General features: G+C 46.5%; 1 protein-coding gene across 1 annotated transcript in view; it reads left to right on the forward strand.

The window, feature by feature from the left end:
• Positions 1 to 21,109, forward strand: part of JOSD1 (Josephin domain containing 1) — a 70,405-nt gene that overhangs the window by 21,392 nt on the left and 27,904 nt on the right. Inside the window, exon 4 of the mRNA XM_063940473.1 lies at positions 3,856 to 4,050. Coding sequence (XP_063796543.1) covers positions 3,856 to 4,050 — 195 coding nt within the window. The remainder of the gene's footprint in view (positions 1 to 3,855; positions 4,051 to 21,109) is intronic.

Genomic DNA, 21,109 nt, shown 5'->3' on the forward strand with positions numbered 1-21,109 from the left:
GCAATGGCGGAAGCCACCAGGATTCTTCGCTGGGCGGAAAATCACGTAAGCGCGCTGTCGGCAGTCTTCATTCCGGGAGTGGACAACTGGGAAGCAGACTTCCTCAGCAGACACGACCTCCATCCAGGAGAGTGGGGTCTTCATCAAGAAGTTTTCGCAGAGATAACAAGTCGTTGGGGGCTTCCTCAAATAGACATGATGGCATCACGCCTCAACAAGAAACTTTGGAGGTATTGTTCCAGGTCAAGGGACCCTCAGGCGGTAGCAGTAGACGCCCTGGTGACACCATGGCTGTTTCCGTCGGTCTATGTCTTCCCTCCTCTTCCACTCATCTCAAAAATACTGAGAATCATAAGACGAAAAAGAGTCCAGACAATACTCATTGTTCCGGATTGGCCTCGGAGGGCCTGGTATTCAGATCTTCAGGAAATGCTCACAGAAGATCCGTGGCCTCTTCCTTCCAGGGAGGACCTGTTGCAGCAGGGGCCCTGCGTGTTCCAAGACTTACCGCGGTTTACGTTTGACGGCATGGCGGTTGAACGCCAAATCCTAGTTAGGAAAGGTATTCCAGTGGAGGTCATCCCTACTCTGATAAAAGCTAGGAAGGAGGTGACAGCGAAACATTATCACCGTATCTGGAGGAGATGTGTATCTTGGTGTGAAGCCAAGAATGCTCCTACGGAAGATTTTCACCTGGGTCGTTTTCTCCACTTTCTGCTGACAGGAGTGGATATGGGCCTAAAGTTAGGCTCTATTAAGGTACAGATTTCAGCCCTGTCAATATTCTTTCAGAAGGAATTGGCTACTCTCTCAGAAGTCCAGACTTTTGTAAAGGGAGTGCTGCACATCCAGCCTCCTTTTGTGGCACCATGGGACCTTAACGTGGTGTTACAGGGTTGAAATTTCTCACTTGGAAAGTGTTCATCTTGTTAGCCTTGGCATCTGCGAGGCGGGTGTCTGAATTGGCAACTTTGTCTCACAAAAGCCCCTATCTGATTTTCCATGTGGATAGAGCGAAGTTAAGCACTCGTCCTCAATTTCTGCCTAAGGTGGTTTCATCGTTTCATATGAACCAGCCTATTGTGGTGCGTGTGGCTACGGGGGACTTGGAGGGTTCCAGGTCTCTTGATGTAGTTAGGGCCTTAAAGGTTTATGTAGCCAGGACGGCTCGGGTTAGGAAAACAGAGGCACTGTTTGTCCTGTATGCAGCCAACAAGGTTGGCGCCCCTGCTTCTAAGCAAACTATTGCCCGCTGGATATGTAACACGATTCAGCAGGCTCATTCTACGGCTGGATTGCCGGTACCAAATTCGGTAAAGGCCCATTCCACTAGGAAGGTGGGCTCTTTTTGGGCGGCTGCCCGAGGTGTCTCTGCATTGCAACTTTGCCGAGCGGCTACTTGGTCGGGTTCAAACACTTTTGCTAATTTCTACATGTTTGATACCTTGGCTGAGGAGGACCTCATGTTTGCTCAATCGGTGCTGCAGAGTCATCCACACTCTCCCGCTCGGTCTGGAGCTTTGGTATAATCCCCATGGTCCTTACGGAGTCCCCAGCATCCTCTAGAACGTAAGAGAAAATAAGATTTTAAACCTACCGGAAAATCTTTTTATCCTAGTCCGTAGAGGATGCTGGGCGCTCGTCCCAGTGCGGACTAAATTCTGCAAGACTTGTATATAGTTATTGCTTACATAAGGGTTATGTTACAGTTTTGATCAGTCTCTGGCTGATGCTGTTTTGTTTCATACTGTTAACTGGTTCGTATGTTCCAAGTTGTACGGTGTGGATGGTGTGGGCTGGTATGTATCTTGCCCTTAGATTAACAAAAATCTTTTCCTCGTACTGTCTGTCTCCTCTGGGCACAGTTCTTTAACTGGGGTCTGGAGGAGGGGCATGGAGGGAGGAGCCAGTGCACACCCATCTAAAGTCTTTAGAGTGTCCATGTCTCCTGCGGAGCCCGTCTATACCCCATGGTCCTTACGGAGTCCCCAGCATCCTCTACGGACTAGGAGAAAAAGATTTACCGGTAGGTTTAAAATCTTATTTTTTACTTGTCGCATTCGGACAAGTCGTCCCTAACTAACCTTTTCCCATTTAATTGGCGTCTCCAGAAGATACAGTATTTGGGCGTTTTTATAACCAAGAGATACCATCAGCTTTTCCAGGCCAACTTCCCTCGCCTTCTTTCCCAAATTAAAGTAGATTTGGAATCCTGGTCCCACCAACCTATTTCTTGGATAGGCCGTATTAATACTGTAAAAATGACCGTTCTTCCTAAACTCCTTTACATTTTCCAAACCCTCCCTATCCGTATCCCACCATATGTTTTTACATTTCTTCGGTATCATACTTCTAAGTTTATATGGGCAGGAAAAAGGCCTCGGGTGCGCTTATGCACTCTCCAAAGGCCAACTCGGGGAGAGGGGGTCTAGGTATCCCCAATTTTAAACTCTATTATCTCTCTGCGCAGCTCGCTCAGTGTATTTTATGGAACCATTTTAATTCTTCTAGAGTGTGGGTTCGCCTTGAGGCTGAGTCTCTGGGACTGCTTTCCCCAGTTTCCCTGCTCTGGATCCCTCCTTTCATGGTACCATTAAGCACTGTCTCGTTTCCCGCCCCCTGACTTCTTTTGAGTCGCTCTCCGTCCGCCAGTCCTCCACATCTGGTCTCATTTCCTCCCTATATTTGGACTTGTCTTCTTCCTCTATGCACACGCGGGACTCCTTTGAGTTGGCTTGGGAACGGGATTTGGGTGAGTCCTTAGCTCATAAAGATTGGGATGTTATTAGAGAGGGAGCAAGGTCAAGCTCAATATGTGTTAGAATAAAAGAAAACGTCTATAAGATTCTTTATAGATGGTACTTGGTCCCCTCTAGAATAGCTAAAATATTCCCTGATGCCTCTAATCAGTGCTGGCGAGGCTGCGGGTTGGAAGGTTCATTTCTTCACATCTGGTGGAGTTGCACCAAGCTCTCCACTTTCTGGTTGGATATTAGGAACCTTCTCTCCTCACTTCTACAAATCTCGCTTCCCTTAGATCCTAAATTTTTCCTTCTACCATTGCCATTCCCAGATGCTACCTACCACCAGAATAAACTTATTAGACATGTCCTTTCGGCAGCCACTTGTCAACTCGCTGCTGACTGGAAACAACCCCTCCCGCCAACTATTACCTCAGTTATCTCTAGGGTTTGGTCAGTTCATCTCATGGAATTTATGACCAGTGTTATCAAACACTCCTCTTAATCTTTTGATAAAACATAGGGCCCCTGGATGTCCTTCTTTAAGGCTAACTCTCCCTTCACGTAAATCCCATTTCTCTCCCCCCCCCCCCCCCCCCTTTTTTTTTTCTCTTTCTCCCCCCCCCCCCTCTTCTCACTTGTTTTCTCTCTCTCTCTCTCTCTCTCTCTCTCTCTCTCTCTCTCTCTCTCTTTTTCCTCTCTTTTGATGGTTCTAGCCACGCCGTCTCCTCCTCTTTTGCCACATTTTCTTTCTTTTTCTCCTGTAATCTAATCTATAATTTTATGATGTTTATGTTCTCTTGCTTCAGGACTCTTTTTTCTTTTGCTAATGTAATAGATCCAATTTTTCAATCAGTGCACATGTGACACGTTATTGGCCGATCTAGCCTGTATGTCTCTCATTCATGACTCTGCTGGTTTCAGACTTAATGCCTTTAATATGTCTTGTATGCTTTGTGTGTTTCTGTTGGGATGTTCTGCTTTATCCTTCAATAATTATATTCTTTAAAAAAAAAAATGCTCTTTGATTTTTTTTGTGTTTTTGGTATTTTTTTAATTGAACAGTATTGTTAACTTTTTGTTCTGTATTTCTCTTTTGTTTTACTCTACATAGGGATGTTGGCTTAATTTCTCTCTCTAATGTTACTGGGTTTATTATGAATCTGCCATCCAGTCTGTCCTGGGGACCCCTAAAGCTCCCGCTTAAGAGGCAGCACTGGATATGTGTACGTGAGGTAGGAGGCACTTATTTCAACCTGGACTCTAAACTGAAGAGACCGGAACGAATTGGAAGTGATGACGAGCTAAGGTAAGCAAAATAGCAACTAATGCCATATTATTTCAGGATGTCGCTACAGCTCAACAAAAATATTTCAGGCGCTGAAAATCAAAATGAATGGGAAGTATCAATTGTATATGCAGCTGTGTAACAACCTACAAAAAACAAACGCCCAAGGCAAGGCGCAAACACACTTAAGCAGCCACCTGCAAAAGAAAAGGACCACTTCACCCCCACGCCAATTATTTGGACAAACAAGTTGTCCAAGTGTTGGTGCTCAGTGCAGTCCCAGCTAGTCACAATAATCAAGTCACGTTCAAATATACTTATTGGGGGTAATTCTGAGTTGATCGCAGCACCAAGTTTGTTAGCAATTGGGTAAAACCATGTGCACTGCAGGGGAGGCAGATATAACATTTGCAGAGAGAGTTAGATTTGGGTGTGTTATTTCGTTTCTGTGCAGGGTAAATACTGGCTGCTTTATTTTTACACTGCAATTTAGATTTCAGTTTGAATACACCCCACCCAAATCTAACTCTCTCTGCACATGTTATATCTGTCCCCCCTGCAGTGCACATGGTTTTGCCCAACTGCTAACAAATTTGCTGCTGCGATCAACTCAGAATTAGGCCCACTGTCCAATATGTTGTGAATGGTCATGCGCTCTGATTTCTCTGTGAAGATGTCATATATTATGATGAGTGTCTCAAGGTGTTTTATGGATATGCAAATAAACATGAAAATATATCATGGTACGGTACATTTATAAATAACATTTGCAGTCACAACCCTTCGTAACATATTCAAGTGCAACTTAGATTTACATGCAAAGATTATTCATAAAATACAGGAGAACATATTAACCTTTGACAGTCTTAGTACATTACAATACAAGATACAAAAACAACTGTCTACAACATCCTGGCAATTGGGGCCCATGTGGGCACAATTACACTGTACATAGTAGAGGTATCACATTCAGATCCGCTGAAATATTGCATGTCCTCAGGCAATGTCAATCCAATGTTGCTGTTAACAGATTATAAAGTTTACATAAATAAAAACTGTTCACACCAATTACAATTTTTTTCTTATTTCCACACCTAAACCTTGGTCATATACATCAACCTATTTCAAACATTAGCAAAAGTTTTTGAAACAATTTTCTTAACGTGAAAAACCTTAAAGATACACATTGAACAATTATAAACAATAGAATATTTCTCTTTCCCGACTTATTAAAAACCTTTTCCATAATTAATGCTATCTCTTTGGAACCAAGATATTGTTCCTCAGTAAGAAAAGATTCAGACGTTTGCCTAACAGAATTCAAACTATTCTGTTCAGGGGACATCACCCTCTGCCATAGCTGAATTGCTAATTCCTTCAGTATCTTCCTTTCTGTTAGTGGCACGCACATCTGGTTGATTGAGGTGGGTTATTCTGGAATGGGTGTCTTTTACGCTGGGTTCACTCTGACATGGTGGGTCCTGAAGTTGCGGTCTGACTATTTGCTGCAGACTCTGTTGCATTGATGCACTTTGTTTCTCTGCTTGTTGACCAGTGACATTTTTCCGTAACACACTTTGCCCTGGACATCAGAACATGGATAGCAAGGTGGGTAGTGATACCTCCTGTAAGGCTGTTGATGAAGGACTCCCTCTCTTCTGTTGCACTTCCAACTTCTGACTTTTCTCTACCATCAGTGTGTAGGCAGGCTTGCTGGTAGTTATGTGCAGGACCTCTGCGATGTGAATAACGCTGATAATGGTTGCAAAATGCTTCATCATTGCTGCCATGGATTTGAGCAACACCAAGACCGGTTACATTAACTACCTCTGCACCCTTTAATCCTTTAACTACATTGAATGCTAGTTTCCCCATTTCTCTTACGTCCTAGAGGATGCTGGGGTCCATTTTAGTACCATGGGGTATAGACTGTTCCGCAGGAGCCTTCGGCACTTTAAGACTTTTTAACAGTGTGAACTGGCTCCTCCCTCTATGCCCCTCCTCCAGACCTCAGTTTAGAAAATGTTCCTGGGAGATTGGATGCACATCAGTGGAGCTCTACAGAGTTCTGCTGGAAAAGACTTTGTTAGCTTTTTTTATTTTACAGGGAAGCTGCTGTCAACAGCTTCCCTGCTTCGTGGGACTTAGGGGGGGGAAGTAGGAACCAGCTTCTCAGTTAGTTTAATGGCTCTGCTTCCGCTGACAGGACACCATTAGCTCCTGAAGGGTACTGAACACAGCCCTTGCCTGGCTGCTGCTCACTCCCACAGCACTGCCGCCACCCCCTAACAGAGCCAGAAGTCAGAAGGCTGGTGAGTATTAACCGGAGACCTGCAGAGAGGGGCCCTCCGGTCATCATGGCGGCATAAAGGTACCAGCGCAGTGCGGGATGCTGCGCAAATACATATCTCTCAGCACAGGGTGCAGAGCACTTGGGGGGGGGGGGGGGGGGGGAGGGGGGCACGCTCTGAGGGACATTATAAATCCTTACTTTCACTGGCGACAAAGTACACACAAGGGAGCCGCTTGTGTACATACCCCTGCCATTTTAAATATATTACTGTGGCTGAACCGCGCCATTACAGGGGGCGGGGCTTCACCTCAGAATTGCTTGTAACACTCATTTGGCACCATTTTCTCCTCACAGAGACGCCGGAGCGCTGATCCTGCAGGCTGCTTTTCCTCACGCATCGCTGATACAAGTACCAGGGTGTTATAGAAGGGAGGGGAGCACATAATTTATTGAAGTCTGCGGGCTTCACATTGGCTATAAAGCGCTGTTTTGGTATATATGTATATTAATAGTATGTAATACATGTAGGGCGCGTGGTGTGGACTGGCAATTCCCTCTGGGTCCCTCTGACAGACATTAATGTAAGTCTGTCCCCATTAGCTCCTGTGTGAGTGGTGTGACTGTACACGCGTGTAACATGTCTAGAGAAAGTTCTTCTCCAGAGGAACCCATTTTAGATGCACAACAGTGTTCTGAGCCTGTGTGGGTGAGAAAGCTGCAGAGTAATATGGCTAAACTAGCGAACAAATTCTGAGTCTGAGGAACAGACAAAGCATTGGAGACAGTCTGTGGAAGATGCTCTATTTGCTGATTGTTCCACATCATCCACTCGGGACCCCTCCAGTTCCCAGAAAAGGTCACTGGGCCAAATTATGCAAAGGGTCACTGACACCGATTCCGACACTGAAGTCGACACTAGGGATTTGAGAGGGGTAGACCCCAAACTGGCTAAGAGCATTCAATGTATGATAGTCGCTATTAAAGAGGTGTTGGAATTTCCTGACACAACACCTCCACCTGAGGAAAAAGATTATTTTAAATGAAATAAAAAACAGGTGGTGACTTTTCCTCCGTCTAAGGCAGTGGTTCCCAAACTTTTTGGAATCATGGCGCCCTAGAGTATCAGAATTTTATTCACAGCACCCCTTGGCCAAAAAATTCTTAGCAAGACATTTTTAAATAAATATTAAATCAAAAATTGAATTTATAGGTCAGCTTTAGGTTCCATTATGTGGTGAGGAACAAGATTTGACTCTTTGACCACATATGTTATGATTGGCTGCCACCAGCTCTGGTTTTGTTCATTACATTAACCAGAAATAATTTTGATTGGTCCTGGACCACCAATCCACGGCACCCCTGCAAGTGTTCTGAGGCACCCCAGGGTGCCACGGCACACAGTTTGGCAACCACTGGTCTAAGGACTTAAATACATTTTTTGAGGAATCCTTTGCTAACCCGGAAAATAAATTTGCTATCCCTAAAAGGTTGCGGGTAGCGTACCCTTTCCCAGAAGAGGATAGGCGTAAGTGGGAGTCACCCCCAATGATAGACCTCTCAGTTTCTAGGTTGTCAAAGAAAATAATTTTACATGCCCCAGGGTCAGCTTCATTAAAAGAACCTGCTGACCGCAAATTAGAGACTACTTTAAAGTCCATCTGTTGCTACGGGTACGTTACTCAGGCCCACAATTGCTTCTGTGTGGGTAGGTAACGCAGTCGAGAAGTGGGCAAATAACTTGATTGTTAATATTGACACGGTCGATAAAGATGACATGCTGCAAATTCTAGGTCATAGCAAAGATTCTGCAGGTTATTTGGTTGAGGCCATGAAGGACGTAGGCTTACTGGGCTCGTGTGCCTCTGCTATGGCGATTTCAGCCCGCAGGTCGCTCTGGATACGACAATGGAATGCTAACGCAGAATCAAAAAGAAATATTGAGGCGCTCCCATACAATGGTGAGGCCCTCTTTGGAGAGAAATTAGATGCCATGACATCAACTACTACATCTGGCAAGTCAGCATTTCTGCCGTCTGCAGCTATGCTGGCTAAAAAAGTATATAATTCTCATACTATGCAGTCCTTTTGGCCCAACAAGTACAAAAAGGCTAAGAAAAAAAGGCTCCTTTTTTCACAGGAAAAGGGAGAGGAAAAGGTAGAAAACCTACAACACCCTTAGACTCCCAAGAGCAGAAGTCAGCAACTACTTCTGCAAAAACCACAGCATGACGCTGGGGCTCCTCTGCGGGAGTGCAAGCGGGTGGGTGCACATCTACTATTTTTCAGCCAGGTCTGGCTTCACTCAGAGCTGGATCCGTGGATTTTACAGATAATATCCCAAGGTTACAATTGGAATTTCAAGACCTTACCCAATGCCGTTTTTCAAATCAGCCTTACCAGTTTCTGCTCAGGACTGCGCAAATGTCCTGAATGCAATACACAAATTATGTCAAGACAAAGTAATTGCCTTGGTTCCTGCCGAACAAAGGAATCAAGGCTTTTATTCAAGCCTGTTTGTAGTATCGAAGCCGGATGGCTCGGTCAGGCCGATTTTAAACCTAAAATTTCTGAATCTTTATTTAAAAAGATTCAAATTCAAGATGGAATCCTTGAGAGCGGTGATTTCCAGCTTGGAAGAAAAGGAATTTCTGGTGTCAGTGGACATCAAGGATGCTTACTTGCATGTCCCCATTTACCCGCCACATCAAGCATACCTGAAGTTTGCAGTTCAGGATTGCCACTACCAATTCCAGACACTACCGTTCGGGCTCTCCACGGCTCTGAGAATATTCACCAAGGTGATGGCGGAGATGATGGTTCTCCTTCGCAAACAAGGAGTCAACATAATTCCATACTTGGACGATCTCCTCATAAAAGCGAGACCGAGGGACAAGCTAATCCAGAACATAGCGTTATCCCTGACGGTACTTCAACAGCACGGTTGGATCATAACTTTCCAAAATCTCAGTTGGAACTGACGATGAGGTTATCATTTTTGGGAATGATACTGGACACCGAGGTACAGAAAGTATTTCTACCGGTGGAAAAGGCTCAGGAGAATCCAGAGCATAGTCAAACAACTTTTGAGACCAAGAATAGTATCAATTCGTCAGTGCATTTGCCTGTTGGGGAAAATGGTAGCGGCTTACGAGGAGCTACAATATGGCCGATTCCATGCCAGGGTCTTCCAGTGGGACCTACTGGACAAGTGGTCCGGGTTGCATCTCCACATGCATCAAAAGATAATCTTGTCAGCAAAAGCCAGAATTTTGTGGTGGCTACAAATGTCTCACTTCCTGGTGGGACACAGGTTCGGGATTCAGACCTGGATCCTGGTGACCACGGATGCAAGTCTCCGAGGATGGGGAGCAGTCACGCAAGGTGAAAGCTTCCAAGGAAGGTGGTCAAGTCAAGAAACTCGCCTTCACATAAACATTCTGGAGTTGAGAGCTGTGTACAACAGTCTTCACCATGCGGCACACCTTCTTCAAGGTCTTCCCATACAGATCCAGCCAGACAATGTAATTGCAGTAGCTTACATAAACTGTCAAGGCAGAACAAAAAGCAGAGCGGCAATGGCAGAGGTGACAAAGATACTCCTCTGGGCAGAAAGACATGCAAAAGCTCTGTCGGCAATTTTCATTCCGGGAGTGGACAACTGGGAAGCAGACTTCCTCAGCAGACACTATCTCCATCCAGGAGAATGGGGCCTCCACCCAGAAGTCTCTGCGGAGGTGGCAAGTCGTTGGTGCGTTCCTCAAGTGGATATGATGGCATCACGCCTCAACAAGAAGATTCAGAAATATTGTTCCAGGTCGAGGGACCCACAAGCAATAGCGATAGATGCACTAGTGACCCAGTGGGTGTTTCAGTCGGTGTATCTGTTCCCTCCACTTCCACTTATTCCAAAAGTTCTCAAGATCATCAGAAGAACAAGAGTTCGAGCAACACTCATTGCTCCAGATTGGCCGAGGATGGCTTGGTATCCAGATCTTCAAGAGTTATTACTGGAAGATCCTCGGCCTCTTCCTCTTTGCGAGGACCTGCTTCAGCAGGGGCCGTTAGTTTATCAGGAGTTACCGCGGCTGCGTTTGACGGCATGGCTGTTGAGCGCCAGATCCTAGCCCGTAAGGGTATTCCCAATGAAGTCATTCCCACACTTATTCTGGCCAGGAAAGGGGTAACGTCCAAACATTACCATCGTATTTGGAGAAAATATGTATCTTGGTGTGAATCCAAGAAGTCTCCCGCGGTGGAGTTTCAATTAGGACGACTTCTCCTATTTCTACAGGCGGGTGTGGATGCTGGATTGAGATTAGGATCTATCAAGGTTCAGATTTCGGCCTTGTCTGTTTTCTTTCAGAAACAATTGGCTTCTCTTCCTGAGGTCCAGACGTTCGTGAAGGGGGTTCTGCGCATCCAACCTCCCTTTGTGCCTCCTGCGGCACCATGGGATCTTAATGTGGTGTTGCAGTTCCTTAAATCGGACTGGTTTGAGCCTCTACAAGAGGTAGAGTTGAAGTTTCTCACTTGGAAAGTGGTCATGCTGTTGGCCTTGGCCTCAGGCAGACGAGTGTCTGAGTTAGGAGCTCTGTCACACAAGAGTCCTTACTTAATATTTCATGAAGATAGGGCTGAACTGAGAACACGTCAGCACTTTCTTCCGAAGGTTGTGTCTCCTTTTCATATCAACCAACCAGTGGTGGTGCCAGTGGCTTCTGACACCTCAGCCGTCCCAAAGTCCTTGGATGTCGTCAGAGCGTTGAGGACTTATGTTGCAAGAACGGCTAGGATAAGGAAAACAGAATCTTTATTTGTCCTCTATGACCCCAACAAGATTGGGGGTCCTGCTTCTAAGCAGACTATTGCGTGCTGGATCAGGGGTACCATTCAGCACGCTCATCCCACGGCAGGATTGCCGTTACCGACTTCAGTAAAAGCCCACTCTACAAGGAAAGTGGGTTCGTCATGGGCGGCTGCCCGGGGTGTCTCGGCATTGCAAATCTGCCGAGCTGCTACTTGGTCAGGTGCAAACACGTTTGCTAAGTTTTATAAGTTTGACACCTTGGCTGCTGATGACCTAAAATTTGGTCAGTTAGTTCTGCAGGAACATTAGCACTTTCCCGCCCGTACTGGGAGCTTTGGTAAATCCCCATGGTACTAAAATGGACCCCAGCATCCTCTAGGACGTAAGAGAAAATAGGATTTTAATAACCTACTGGTAATCCTTTTCTCGTAGTCCGTAGAGGATGCTAGGCGCCCGCCCAGTGCTCCATTTTTCCTGCTGATTAAATTTTTAAATTTTTTGCACACTTGTTTACATGTTGACAGCTGTTGCTGTTGAGTTATACATGCTGGTTGGCATGAGTTATGTTAAAGGCCATGTTAGCCGACATGTTTGTTGTGTATGGTGTGAGCTGGTGTGAATCTCGCCACAAGTTTATTAGTAAATCCTCTCTCGAATATGTACGTCTCCTCGGGCACAGTTCCTATACTGAGGTCTGGAGGAGGGGCATAGAGGGAGGAGCCAGTTCACACTGTTAAAAAGTCTTAAAGTGCCGAAGGCTCCAGCGGAACCGTCTACCCCATGGTACTTAAATGGACCCCAGCATCCTCTACAGACTACGAGAAAAGGATTTACCGGTAGGTTATTAAAATCCTATTTTCTCAAGAGTTCGAAAATATTTTCTTGCGTTGTTTGGTTGGATGCCAGTGTAGTGCACAAAGATATCACTTTTGTTGTCCTCTTGATGTATGAACCTATATCCATGTCTGACCTGGAACCTTATGACTTTGCCCAAAACTTTCCCTGCACTGGCTGGCGTAACATCACCTGCAGGTGGCATGCCGACAGCTTTTATTTGGTTCTGCACTACTGGGTTGAGACACCTCCAGGTGGTTCTTCCTCCAAGAGTGGATCTATTTTTTCCATTCTTCCTGAGAGCTGGTCCTCGGCTTCAGTTTTCTTGTTGGCAGCAATTGCATTCAACGTGACCACTCTTCTGGCAACGCCTATAGATTGGCCAACTCTGTTCATCAAACTTTATTAGTAACGCATCTATAATTTCCTGTCACTCGCCATTGGTTGTCATAATGGGGGCCTCGTTCCAGATTTCCAGTTCTTCTCTTCTCTCTTTCTTTCAAGCTCTTTACTTATACATATGTCATTCCCTGCATACGTTCTGACATTTGTCCTTTTAGAGAAACTAACAAATGTGCTCTTGCCAGTGACTGAATATGTTGAGTCGCTGATTCCAACTATGTGGTCTGCACTTGTTTAGAACTGTTTCTCAAAATATTGATCACGGTTTCCTTAAAATCTAAGAAACTTCTGGATGGATCTTGCAGCCATAACATTTTAAAATGAGTTTTCATCTGTTCCCCATAGACCCCGTCGACAAATAGACTAACTAGTGTTTCATCTTCTTGAATTATTTCCCCTGGTTTGAAGGCCTTCTGTAAGCCAAGAGCAAACTCTTGCAGAGTTTCATTCGGTTGCTGCTTTCCTGCATAAAAATAACATCTACTTCGATAACGTTCGGGAATCAGATTTTCACTAATCTTTCCAATATGTCTGTTGCAGTTCTCTTTTGACTCTGCGGCCAAGAATTTGCTTCAGGCCGCGCAGTCCCCTTCAGTTGTCCAATTAATAGTTCCTCTTTTTGTTGTTCATTTAGCGGGTATAACCTAAACAGATCTTGGAGTTTTTCCTTCAGTTCTTTGAATTTGGTTGTCGCTGCGGCGTGCAGATCTCCTGAAAAAGTAGGGAGACATGGTGCGCCAAAATAATAACACTGTAATGGGCAAGAAAGTGTGCATAATACATTCCTCCCTCCCTATCGGGTACATCCCCTTGAAACATATTGATCTAACTAATGGATTATAGCTTAACTTTGGTTTCTGTAAGTATCCTGTTCATTGGACGCCAACTGTGACACCCACCCAAAAAGTATCTCAATATCTATCTCAATGTTTTCAGTGCAACTTACAATACAATTCAAATTATGTTAACATACGCTCAGAAAGTAATAACACAACTTTTTTTTTTTTTGCCAGAACACTTTAGTGAAGCTTCCTCTGCAGTCTGGTAAGCTAAGGTCTAAATTAATAGACATTAGTTGGCACATTCGATAGGCATCCTGGTACATGGGTGATGCTGCTATTAATGCTATGAATGCATGGTTAATAGGGGCTAGGATTTCACCCTTAGCGGTTTATAATGCAAAGCACTCTCTAGCTTAAATCCTGGGAAGCTGACGCATAGATAACATTGTTGCTGCATGGTATATCCAATGCTTTCTAAGGATATTTTCTGTAGAACCATAAAAGATACTGGGGATCACTTAGTACGATGGTGTATAGATGGGGTTCAAAGGAGCCGGTGCACTTTAAATTTCTTCAATTGGGTGTGCTGGCTCCTCCTCTCTATGCCCTCTGCTACAGCCAGTTTTGAAAAATGTGCCCTCAGGAGAAGATGCGCACACTGGAGCTCCAGAGGATTTTTTTTCTTCAGTTTATTTTAAACTTTGTTATTTTCGGTATACTGTTTGGTCAACAGTATACCTGCACCATAGGAGTTGGGGGGAGGGGCGGTTACCGGTCTCTTAAGGCGTCAGAGCCGCTTCCCCGCTGCAGGACCACCATCCTGAGAGGTTGTTGGTACCACAGGGCATAGCACCTTAGCGAACGCAATCGCAGCACGCCGCACACCCCTAACTTAGCCTAAAGGTGAGAAGAGCGGTTCTTGGTGCAGCGCAACGCAGGGGTGGCATAGCGAACCCTCCCTGAGGGCATCCGCTATAGCCCCCCTTTGTGCACTGGCAGCAGTAGTGAAAACTAGCATTTATGTGATGTTTTACACTGTATTGGAGACATTGCCAGTATAAATAACTAGATAGCTCCGGCGCCATTACAGGGGGCGGAGCTTCCTCAGAGCGGGACCAGCGGCGTTTTGGCGCCTTCCTCTGCTTCCAGCTGCAGCAGCTAGGACACACAGCTCCTCCAAACACTCGGATACTTCTCAGGAAACTGGTACAGGGGTGTAAATAAGGGGGAGAGCTGCTATTGTACACTATATAGTGTCCCGAAAAGGACAATAATCCGGTGTTTCACTGTGATATCTGTAAAGATACAGCTTGCAGTCTCACTGAGCCTGACAAGCTTGGGTGTGCTATCCCTCTCATTCTGTGTCTCCTCCTCACATACAGTAAGGCAGACTTGCTGTTATAATACTTGTCTGTGTGTATGTTATCTCCTGTGAACATGGATAAACACCAATTATGCAGTGTATGTCACACCAGAGTCTCTCCCTCTACGACTGGTTCCCTCTCATGTGAACAATGCAGCCAATCCTCCCAAGTTACTGAGGAGGCTGGAGGGGAGGGTCAGGAGCCACCCTGGCTAGGTGCCATAAAAACTATGATGGCAAATATGTCCTCACAGCTCACTGCTAATACTCAGAAGACACAACAGCTGCAGCAGGCTGTTGCAGACCTAGCTGTAAAGGCAAATGATAAATAACCCCTCCCTCCCTAGCTCAGGGCCCCATAAACGTGGGCTGCCTGATTAACTCTCAGATTCTGAGGAAGAGGTACAGGAGGAGGGGGAGGAATTAGATCGTATTACTGAGGATTCAACTGCTGCACAGGTAATTGAGCCCCTCATACTGGCTATCGGGGATGTATTAAAACGCCCTTTAGAAGACTGTAGCACCGCAGTCATTTTTCTTAGCACAGAAAAAACTCAGTGTCACTTTCCCTGATTCTCCGGAACTACATGACATGTTTAAGCAAGCCTGGAAAAATCCTGATAAAAATATCAGGTGACAAAAGATTCTTGCACACTTTCCCATTTGCCCCTGAAGGTAGGAAAATTGGGAGGATCCCCCAGCGGTGAACGTATCTGTCTCCTGCCTGTCAAAGGTGGTACTGCCAGCTTCGAGCTCCTTTACATTAAAGGACCCTGGGGATAGAAAAATAGAACCTACACTAAAGTCTATTTACACAGTGGCTGGCGTATCATAGACCTGTGATAGCGGGTTGCTGGATGACACATGTCATACATACATGGGCGACTCAAATTCAAGAGGGTCTTGGGGGGGGGGGGGGGAAATATGCCCCTGGTTACTACAGTGACCCTCATAAGATACATCCAAGACCATGCACGCGTCTTGTGTGATTCTCTCAAGGAAATAGGCACTCTTAATGCTAGGACTACTGCCATGGCAGTGTTGGTGTGCAGAGCCATATGGCTGCGTCAGTGGATAGAGGCACCAGAGGTAAGACAAGAAAGCCAGCAGCCGCAGGTTCTCGGGAACAGAGCACCAGTTCAGCTTCCACTAAGGCCTCAGCATGACTGTGCCCACCCACCCTGAGGGGATCTCGAGGTGGGAGCTCAGCTGGGTCACTTCAGCAGCATATGGGAAAGCTCCTACCAGGATACCTGGGTAAAGGACCTAATTTCTCAGGGCTACAAGCTGGAGTTTGACGGCGCTCCTCCCCAACGATTTTTCAAATCAAGCTTAGCACCTTTGGAGGATACACGTGTTACGCTGCAACAGGCCATCCTAAAGTTGGTCCAGTCCCAAGTCATTGTTCCAGAGCCACTGCAACAACAGGGAAAGGGTTACTACTCCAACCTGTTCGTGGTACTGAAACCGGACGGTTCGGTAAGGCCCATTTTGAATCTAAAATCCTTGAACCCCTACCTAAAGGTTTTCAGGTTCAAGATGGAATCCTTGCGAGCATTGATTGCGGGCTTGGAAGAATGGGAGTTCATGGTCTCACTGGATATAAAGGACGCCTATCTCCATATCCCGATTTAGCAGCCTCACTAGGCTTACCTGCGGTTTGCTCTGCTGAATGATCACTACCAGTTCCAGGCGCTACTCTTCGGCCTGTCCACAGCTCCGAGGGTGTTTACGAAGGTGATGGCGGAGATGATGTTCCAACTCCGGATCCAGGGGGTCAATATTGTCTCTTATCTGGACGATCTCTTGATAAAGGCGAGATCCAGGGAGCTTTTATTGCTCCATATAGACCACACTATCCAACTTCTGTCACACCATGGATGGATCCTCAATTTCCAGAAGTCCCACCTGGAGCCAACTCAGCGGCTCCTGTTCCTGTGAATGTTTCTGGATACTGTGGCCCAGAAAGTGTTCCTGCCAGAGGACAAAGCGAGAACACTGTAGGAGATGGTCCGAATGGTTCTGCGGCCTACTCTAATATCCATCCATCCATCTTTGCATAAGATTGCTGGGGAAAATGGTAGCCTCATACGAGGTAATCCAGAACGGAAGGTTCCATGCCAGAACATTTTCAATTGGATCTCCTGAGCAAGTAGTCCGGATCACATCTTCAGATGCACCAGATAATACGGCTGTCACCTCAGGCCAGGATTTCCCTCCTGTGGTGGCTACAGTCCTCAAACCTACTGGAAGGTCGACGTTTCTGGATTCATGATTGGATCCTCATCACGACAGATGCGAGTCTGAGAGGATGGGGAGCTGTTACCCAGGGGGCTCAGTTCCAAGGCAGGTCGTCAGCCCACGAAGCCCTACTTCCGATCAACATTCTGGAACTTCGGGTGATCTACAGTGCTCTGCTTCAGGCCTCTCCTCTACTCAGGGATCACGCGATCCAAGGTCAGTCGGACAACGCCACGGCGGTGGCGTACATTAATCGTCAAGGTGGCAATAAAAGCAGGGCCTGCATACGAGAAGTGTCAAAGATACTCCTCTGGGCAGAAAGAACTGCAAGAGCAATGTCCGCAATCTTCATTCCGGGAGTGGACATTTGGGAAGCGGACTTCCTGAATCGTGATCTACACCCGGGAGAGTGGGGGCTCCACCATCAGGTGTTTCAGCAGATGATCGACCGGTGGGGCTGCCCACAAATAGACATGATGGCTTCTCTGATCAACAAGAAGCTTTGCTGGTATTGCTCACGAACCGGAGACCCTCAGGCTAGGGCAGTAGATGAACTGACGTCGCCTTGGCCTTACCGGCTGGTCTACCTGTTTCCTCCGATTTCATTGATCCCAAGGGTATTAAAGCGAATTGGGAATCAGAGTCCAGGCAATTCTGATTGCCCTTGATTGGCCTCGGAGGGCGTGGTACGCGGATCTTCTGGACATGTCCATCGAAGACCTTTTGGCCTCTGCCAATAAGAAGGGATCCTCTTCAACAAGGATTGTTCGTCTACCCGGACTTACAGCGACTTCGTTTGACGGCATGGAGATTGAGCAGAACATCCTAGCTCACAAAGGCCTTTCCAAAAAGGTTATTGCTACCATGGTTCAGGCCATTAAGCCTGTGACGTCAAAACACTATCCTATCTGGAGAAGATGTGTCTCTTGGTGCGAGGAACGCACGTATCCGCCTGCAGAGTTTCAATTGGGACGTTTCTTATGTTTTCTGCAGGATGGTGTGGATAAGGGCTTATGTCTGGGTTCCATTAAGGTCCAGATTTCAGCGCTCTCAATTTCAGACCTTCTTGCAAGGGGTAGTTCACATACAACCTCCCTTTGTGCCGCTCACGGTACCCTGGGTTTTGAATGTTGTTTTGGAATTTCTTACAGTCTCCTGGTTTGAACCTCTGATGATGGTAGAAGACAAGTACCTCACGTGGAAGACGGTGATGTTACTGGCCCTGGCTTCTGCTAGGCGTGTCAGAGCGGAGCTCAGGACTAGGCAGCAGTTCTTGCTGAAGGTCGTCTCTGCATTCCACTTAAATCAACCTCTTGTGGTTCCGTCAGGTTCTGGCACTTCTGCTCCTCCGGAGGCATTGGATGCTGTGCGAGCCTTGAAGACCTATATCAAGAGAACTGCTCAGATCAGAAAGACCGGTTCCTTGTTTGTGATCTATGATGCACAGAAAAAGGGTTGCCCTACTTCTAAGCAGTCAATTGCTCGTTGGCTTAGGCTTACTATCCAACAGGCCTATGTGTCAACAGCCTTACCTGTTCTGTTCCTCAGTCTCTGAAGGCCCACTCTACAAGATCGGTGGGGTCTTCCTGGGCGGCTGCCCATGGAGTCTCTGCCTTGCAACTATGCCGAGCTGCTACCTTGTCGGGGAAGAACACCTTTGTGAAGTTCTACAAGTTTGGGCAGGTGGTGCTGCAGACGTCTCCGCACATTCCGCCTATTCTGGAAGCTTTGGGATGTCCCCATCGTACTAAGTGATCCCCAGTATCCCCTATGGATGCTAGAGAAAATAGGATTTTAATTCCTACCGGTAAATCCTTTTCTCGTAGTCCATAAGGGATACTGGGCGCCCACCTCAGTGCGTTGACGTGTCTGCAAGTTTTTCTTTTCAAGGAGTTTACCTGTTCAGCTATTGCTGTTTGTTACCAGCCGTTACTGGTCGTTTTATGTCGTTGGTGTGCTGGTGTATGAATCTCACCACTCACTGTTATGTTCCTTCTCTCAAGTATGTCCATTCTCCTTCGGGCACAGTTTTACCTATACTGGCTGTAGGAGGGGGCATAGAGGGGAGGAGCCAGCAAACCTAGTTGAAGAAATTTAAAGCGCACCGACTCCTTTGGTATCTATACCCCATCATACTCAGTGATCCCCAATATCCCTTATGGACTATGAGAAAAGGATTTACCGGTAGGTATTAAAATCCCATTTTCAGGGCTTGTATGAAATATAATAAAGAAATAAAGAAATAAAATTGTGCTGATAATTTTTTTTTAATATGGAGGTGACGGTATCCGGACTCCAGGTCGACAACAAAAAGGTCGACACACCTTAGGTCGATGCCAATTGGTCGACACACCTTAGGTCGACTTGGACAAAAGGTCGACAGGAACAAGGTCGACATGGAAAAAGGTCAACATGAGTTTTTCACAATTTTTTTCTTTTTTGGAACTTTTTCATACTTAACGATCCATGTGGATCGATTGGAACGGTAATCTGTGCCAAGCGGAGCGGAGCGAAGGCACCATGCCCGAAGTATGGTGAGCGAAGCGAGCCATGCTAGGGGACGCGGTGCACTAATTGGGGTTCCCGGTCACGCTACGAAGAAAACGACACCAAAGAAACATAAAAAAACTCATGTCGACCTTTTTCCATGTCGACCTTGTTCCAGTCGACCTTTTGTCCATGTCGACATAAGGCGTGTCGACCAATTGGCGTCGACCTTTTTGTTGTCGACCTGGAGTCCCAGACCCGAGGTGACACACGTGTGGTATGCTCACCTTGATAAAATTTCAGCTGTGCGTTGGACAGTATTGTCATAGATGGTTGATGTTTTCCAGTGAGGGTTGGGATTAATTCTTATAGAATGAATCATCTGGTATTTTAGTTATGAGTTAGTTCTCAAAAAATAGGTGGAGATCAAATGATTCATTTTACCATGACCCAATAATCTGTAAAAATTATTTATTTTTCATTAATGCTAATGAGACCAATGTATAGATTAAAATGGTAATATTTATTAGGTTTATACATTCTGTTTGTGAAAACTAATTTTGTATCCATATAGTTTCTCTTATGTCCTAGAGGATGCATATTAGTACCATGGGTATAGACTGGTCCACCAGGAGCCATTGGCACTTTAAGAGTTTAATAGTGTGGGCTGGCTCCTCCCTCTATGCCCCTCCTACCAGACTCAGTTTAGAAAATGTGCCCGGAGGAGCCGGTCACAGCTAGGGGAGCTCTACAGAGCTTCTTTAGTAAAAGTTTTTTTTTAGAGTTTGTTATTTTACAGGGAGGCTGCTGGCAACAGCCTCCCTGCATCGAGGGACTGAGGGGCGGAGCAGTGTCCGTCCTGCGGGATCTTGATCCACTGCTTCAGCTGACTGGACGTTGAGCTCCAGAGGGGACAGATCGTGCCCCGCCACAGGGGAACGCTCACCCCGGCAGCCAGCCGCCACCCCCTCACTGTGCTGAAGTGTGGTGAGTTAGTCACTGTCCCCCCTTACAAGCGGGGGGGGGGTCAGTGTGAAGAGGGCGGCTTAAGGGTGGGAGCGTGGTATTAACCGGATGGCTCAGCGGTACTGCGGTGTGGCACTGTGAGGGGCGCCCTGAGCCAGCAAGAAACCCTACACTGACCATTTCCAGCCTGTCGGGGTCTGCGGATCTCAGCCAGCACAAATTTCCTCAGGCCAGTATAATCTTCAAGAGCGGGAAGACAGCGCCATTGAAGGGGCGGAGCTTCTCCTCAGAGCGGACCCAGCAGTGTTCAGCGCCATTTTTCCTGCCTGCAATCACTACTAGTGGATGTCCAGGTCCCTCCAGAGCAACTCCAGCTATCTGTACGGTACCAGGGGGTTGTAGAAGGGGGGGGCTGCATGTAGGCTGTGTCACCTATTAAGGGACTCAGTCAGCGCTGGTTAGGGTCTCCCTATACCTCTGATAGCGCTGTATGTGGGTTGGCTCCAATCTCTGTGTCTCTGCCATTTTTGGGGGGAAACTCTGTCTAGTAAATGCCCTGTGTGTTTGTGGGGTGTTTGGTTTGTGTGACAACATGTCTAGGGACACTGTTTCATATGCTGCAGAGGATTTCCAGGAGGACTCCATACCATGTAATCAGGATTGCACTGTTGTAGCGCAGATCCCAGCTAGAGAGCCAGAATGGTTAGTCTCTCTGAGGGGGACTATTTCTCAGATTTCTGACAGGGTTACTAGGACTGAGCATGCCACTCAGGTCCTACAATCCTGTATGGTTGTATGTTCTGATACTGCTCCCTCGGGGTTTCCTGCGGTACATTCTCAAAAACGTGCACTTGCAATGCTTATGCAGCATGACACCGACTCTGACACTGCAGACGGGGATGTGT

This window comes from Pseudophryne corroboree, chromosome 9, assembly GCF_028390025.1.
Source record: "Pseudophryne corroboree isolate aPseCor3 chromosome 9, aPseCor3.hap2, whole genome shotgun sequence".
NCBI classification, from domain to species: domain Eukaryota; kingdom Metazoa; phylum Chordata; class Amphibia; order Anura; family Myobatrachidae; genus Pseudophryne; species Pseudophryne corroboree.